Raw genomic sequence first — 6,030 nt, forward strand, 5'->3', positions numbered from 1 at the left:
TTGTTTCAAAATGAAGTAGCTGTTTAGTCCACTTCTCTAGTGTGGGTAGAAGTTTTGATTTAAAAATCAAAATGAATAAATAAAACATGTGAAGGGTGGGGCACTTTTGAAAGCCGCCCCGTGACTTTACTAAATAACAAAAAAGCATGTGCCCCCCATCTGATAATGGGGTACCCCTGATAATGAGATGCAAGTCTTGTATGGCAGGCGAGTCAATGCCCACTATGAACTTCCAACTCATCAGGTATTTCTGATTACCTCATTTTTAGTGTTGCTGGTGACGTAAAGTTAAGATTTCGTTGGTGTTGGTAGGCGAGTCACTGCACTCATAGGCTGTTGGAAGCTCCGTCTGAAACTGCTTGATATATAAGTCGGTGGTCTCGGCAAACACATCAGTTTAAACCCTTGCATGCTCTTTACGAGAGATAGAGCGCTAGTATGCAATGCAAAATCACCATGTAAGGGCCTACACGGAAAAGAATAATGTAGCAAAAAGTATTCCAGTCAATTATGGCTGATTCAAAGTCAAGCTTCTTTGTCTAGTGCAGCCAATGACCGATTTCAATAATTGTCCTTAGATCATTATGAGCTATCAAGTGGTAATGTTGACGTTTTTCTTTTTTTTCTTTTATCGATTTTAATGTTGAAGGCTTGAAGCTTATAAAATACTAGTAGTTGTTCATATCTAAGCCATTCTACAAATTCTTTAATTAAGCTAACTATGGCTTTTCTCCATAATAATACTCCAGTTGTGTCACTTCATCTCCTCTCTGTTCATCTTTATTTCTTCTTCTTTTTATTGATCAGCATCGCTCAATACCCACTAGCTTCACACTGCTGCCATGACGAGGATAGAAGTGCTCTTTTAAACTTTAAATCATCTTTGAACGACCCTTCAAATCGTTTATCATCATGGAAACACCAAAACTGTTGTGATTGGCATGGCATTAGATGTTCCAATGACTCATTTCGGGTTGTCTCGATTGATCTTCGGAACACCCCCCTTGAAGATTACATCAAAGAAACCGAACAGCCTGCTGCCTTTGTTGATCCGCCAAGCACTTCGCTGACGGGTAAATTTTCTGCTTCCATTTTGAAACTTGCTCATTTGCAGTATCTTGATCTTGCCTACAATAATTTTCAGGAATCACAAATCTCACGTCTGTTTTCTAATCTAACAACACTTACTCACCTCGATCTCTCCTTCTCAAATTTTTCAAACTTACTCTCAACACAATTCTCCAACCTATCATCTTTACAATACCTCGACTTGTCTTGCATAGGATCAATTTACGCAACCTCTTGCTTGCAAATATCATCTACAAAATGGGCGAGAGGTTTAGTGAATCTCAAGGTATTAAGGTTGAGTGGTATTGAACTCAACGCTTGGTATCCAGTTCAGCTGGCTAATTTAACTTCACTTTCTATTCTTGATTTATCTGGCTGTAATCTATATAGTTCATCAGGTTCAATCCCTTATCTTCCTCAACTCAAAGAGTTTGACGTGAGTTATAATCAGGATCTTCATGTCGATCTAAACAGGATGTTCGAACATGAATGGCCTAATCTAAACAAACTTTGGATATCACAAACTTTAGTAAACAAATCAATTCCGAGCTCAATATCAAATGCACCGTTATTGGTCAGTCTTTCTGCATCTTCTTGTTCAATTCATGGATCTCTACCTTCTTTATTCTATAATCTCTCTCGACTCCAATATCTCGACCTCTCTTACAATTCCATAACAGGTGATCTCCGTTCTTCGATCTCCAACTTAAACTTCCTTTACGATCTCGACTTGTCTAACAATAATTTCCAAGGATCCATACCAAAATCAATCTGTGAAATTTTCTCTCTTCAAGCGCTTCAAGTGTCATATAATAATATAACAGGAATTCTGCCAAGCTGCATGTCAAAGCTCAAAAACCTTGAGTACTTTGGAGCTGCCCAGAACAAAATTGCGGGCAATGTTTCTTTGTTCTCTTTGATCGGTGAAAACCTTATTGAACTGGATATGAGGTTTAATAGTCAGCTAAACCTAGATATGAGGTGGTTACATTTGGATCAACGTAAGCTTAGTCTGAGATCTCTAAGGTTGTTGTCATGCAATCTCAAAGGATCATTCCCTATTTCCTTGTGTAATCTGACCAATCTTGTGTTTTTGGGTCTGTCTGAAAATAGTTTGACAGGAACTATCCCTTCTTGTCTCTTCAAACTCAAAAATCTTCGTAAGATATTTCTGTCAGGGAACAAACTTGAGGGTTCAGTGCCTCTTCCACCTCAAGGTGTGGAGAGGTTTGATTTATCAAAGAACAAGTTCAGTGGTGAAATCTCATTAGAATTTGGAAAAAGACTTTCTGATGCTTACACCATCATTCTAGCTGGTAATGAGCTTTCAGGTTCAATTCCGCTTACTCTATGTCCGGCAGAGCCAGGAGATGGCTTCACATCTATTCAAGTTATTGATCTGTCTAACAACAAACTATCTGGGACCATACCTTCAAACATAGGGTACTGCGAAAGCCTTGTTCGTCTACAACTTGGCAACAACAATCTCACCGGCAAAGTTCCAGATGAGCTTAAATTATTAAAACAGATGAAGTTTCTCCAGCTGAACAACAACCTGCTCGTTGGTACTCCTCTTAATGTCATCTGTGAATTTGACCGGTTGGAATTTCTTAACTTGGCGAATAACAGCTTTGAAGGCAGTATACCAGCTGCTCTTGGTTCACTCGAGTACTTAAGATTTCTTTCTTTAAGGTCAAACAAATTTAATGGATCCATACCCGAAGAGATTATTCATTTACAGAAACTCCAGCTATTAGATTTATCGCTAAACAATTTCACAGGCGATATTCCGAACAAATTAGGGAACTTGAGTGGAATGATCATAACCAGTTATTTACTTCCAGAAGATCTTGGTGATGTTCAACTGTACTTGGCAACCAAAGGGATCATGATACAGATCCAGCAATTAAACAACTACAGCTCATCGATTGATCTATCATGCAATCATCTACACGGAGACATTCCAAAAGAGATAGGATCGTTAACATTGCTTAACTCACTTAATCTGTCTAATAATCATTTCTCTGATGGTATCCCAGCAAGTATCGGAAATTTGTCTGGGCTACAGTCTCTGGATTTGAGTTCCAATAATCTGTCCGGGCATATCCCACAATCTTTGGCAGTAATTGATACTCTTGCGGTTCTAAATTTATCTTCTAATAAGTTGAGCGGCAAGATTCCTCGTAGTCCTCACTTTGATACATTAAGTGTGGAGGGCTATGCTTTTTCTGGGAATGAGTTATTATGTGGATATCCTATAAAAAATCTTTGCGATCCCAAAGCTAGTACAGGGGATGCTAACCCTTCAAATGAGTTTGATGAAGTCGATGGAGAGGGTGTAGAAGAGAAGTTGCTGTTGTATGCTATTATTGCGTTGGGTTTTATAGTTGGATTTTGGGGTTTTTTTCTTATTTTGTTTCTAAAAAGACAAAAATGGTGGTTTCCCTATTGGAAAATTGTTGATTCTGTTGCTGTAAAAATAATCAAAATTGTTTCTCATCCCGGGAAAAAAATCCCGTAGATAATCCAATAAGAAACAGGACAGGGATCCACCTCTACCCAATTAATAATCCCAACGGTTAAAGCCATCCCTTCAATGCTTTGGTGCTGAATATTTCCCTATTCCACACACAACTTTGTTCAACATTTGTATCTCATTGTTTCAATTGTTTCAGTCATAATTTTCTAGACTCAATGGTGGTTATTCGTCTACCACATTCTGGACACCTAGCACTGTGAGTAGTTTTGTTTAGTTAAACCCAATAAGTGTTCGTCCAAATTTTAGATTGCTAAACAACATTTATTTTGCATGGCGAAAAAATCCCGGTGCTAAACAAGCATGGCGAAAAATCCAGGTGCTAAACAATATTTATCCTAGATTGCTAAACAAGTATGGCAGCTTGTCATCTGATTTTTCCCCAACACTTGTAACTTGCCTTTGGTCACTGCTATTTGCTTACTTAATTCAATTCAACTGAAGGCATGCCTCCAGCGAGAGGACAGTGATCAGCTGCTTGATGGTCCATGGCATAAGTTACTGGCATCTTAATTTCCACCTGTGAAATCACCCAAGAAGATATAACAGCTGAGTGTGTAATGCAAATCTATCTGATCTAATACTACTAAAATAAAGGGAACTATCCTAGCCTAGGTGACATGAAGAATGAAGATATGAAATGAGGGCAACACTCTAGATGCAAAACAGGATGCAATAGGCCCATACAGAAAAACTGGAATTTAAAAGCCCAACCAAATGATTTGAAAATCGGTCCGATTTCAGTGTTCAACTAAACTCACTGAGACAGTCACACCCACTCACCAGCATCATCAAAATTCTTACTTACCATATGGAATGATGATATGGATAAGCTTCAAAATTTGCTTTTCCTTTTTCAGCCCATCACCACCAAATGGGCAAAATCTATCTAAATAATGACCCCACCGTTCTGAAATATCTAAAGAGAACTAATCCACCATTCCCATCCGGATAACACTGCCAGCACCTTAATAAAATCAAAACACCATTCTCTGTCTATAAATACCCAACAGGACACCACCATCCCCAACCCATCCAATCCCATACCATTCTATCCATTTATCATCTGTCTTCCCATCACATTTCTAAGATTTAAGTGTTTCTTTCTACTGAGTTTTTTTGCAGGTTTGGTTTTCAAGAAATCTAGAAGAAGAAAGAAAGAAAGAAGAAAGTCCAAGTAAGAAAGAAAAATGTTGAGAATATTTAACAAAGAGTTGGCAAGTGCACCAAAAGAAGTGAATGGTCCTCCTCCAGCATCAATGAAGCCTGCCTCTGGTTCTAAGAAACCAAAGTTTCCTCAAGAAAGTCTCTATTTACTACATGATCATCCAACACCATCTATTAAGGAAATGCCCAAGGTTGATAGTGAAGGTGCCATGTGCGGTACCAGCAGCTTCCCTGTTGATTCTCGTGTTAAGATTAATGGTATTATATTCGGAAGGAGACAAGATTTCTTCTGTGAATTTCGAGTTAAATAGGGTCAGGGCCGGTCCCAAAGGGGAAGCAGGGAAAGCTCCACTTCGGGGCATCAAGGCTTAGGGGGCAACAAAATAAGTGCTTTATGTTTTGGGTTTTTATCAAAAATAAAAACATTTTTAGGGGCTTATTCATAAATATATGTGATATATGGGGCAGAAATTGAACAGTTTTAGGACTAAATTGGAAATTCTTTTCTCTTTCCACTAAATAATCCTTAATTCCCTATTGCAGGCTTAGAAAAAAAAATCGCAGCTACCAGAATTTAGGAGGTATATATGCTAATAAGGCATTGACTTGTTCTGTAAACGACATAACTGATTGCTGGCACAATTGGTTGATGTCAATGTTCAAAGATTTGCCTATCAAAAAATTATAGGATCTAATAGTTCAATTTATAATCGAAAAATCATATGCTGTATATTCATTCCACTATTCAAATTTTTGTTTATCGTAGTTACCTTTTTTCCTCCTTTAAGACACGCCTTCACTTAAAAAGGAAGCAAACATTACGATCTCAAAATAAAAAGAAGAGTTAAAAAATACTCTTATTACACTAAGTTAAGCTGCAGCGTAAAAGAATTAATATAATTATGGGGGCAAAAAAAATTTAGTCCACTTCGGGGCAAAAAAAAATCAGGACCGGCCCTGATAGGGTCTTGACTCTTGAGGTGTGGCTTAAAAATGGATCACTCATGTTTATATGCTTTCAACGTTAGCAATAAACGGTAATCGTTGAATAATTAAGTAGCACTTTCGGTTTGCATGATTTATGTATGTATATTTCTTCATCTGTAATTATCCACTCCCTTTCTGTTTTAATTTTGCAAACTGTATTACTTTAATCAGGCTCAAATTTTACACTTTTCAATGAACACCGTCGCCAAAACACATTATTGGACTTATATAGAACGGTGGTTCCTATAACTACACCAAAGTAGTCATATCCA

At 37.7% G+C, this 6,030-nt stretch overlaps 1 protein-coding gene across 1 annotated transcript; it reads left to right on the forward strand.

Moving 5' to 3' along the window:
- Positions 1-721: 721 nt before the first annotated feature.
- On the forward strand, positions 722-3,589 carry LOC113280080 (receptor-like protein EIX2). Its single transcript, XM_026528727.1, has one exon. It carries the CDS (start codon positions 722-724, stop codon positions 3,587-3,589), a length of 2,868 nt encoding a protein of 955 aa, XP_026384512.1.
- The last annotated feature ends 2,441 nt before the right edge of the window (positions 3,590-6,030 follow it).

Source organism: Papaver somniferum, chromosome 5, assembly GCF_003573695.1.
Source record: "Papaver somniferum cultivar HN1 chromosome 5, ASM357369v1, whole genome shotgun sequence".
NCBI lineage: Eukaryota > Viridiplantae > Streptophyta > Magnoliopsida > Ranunculales > Papaveraceae > Papaver > Papaver somniferum.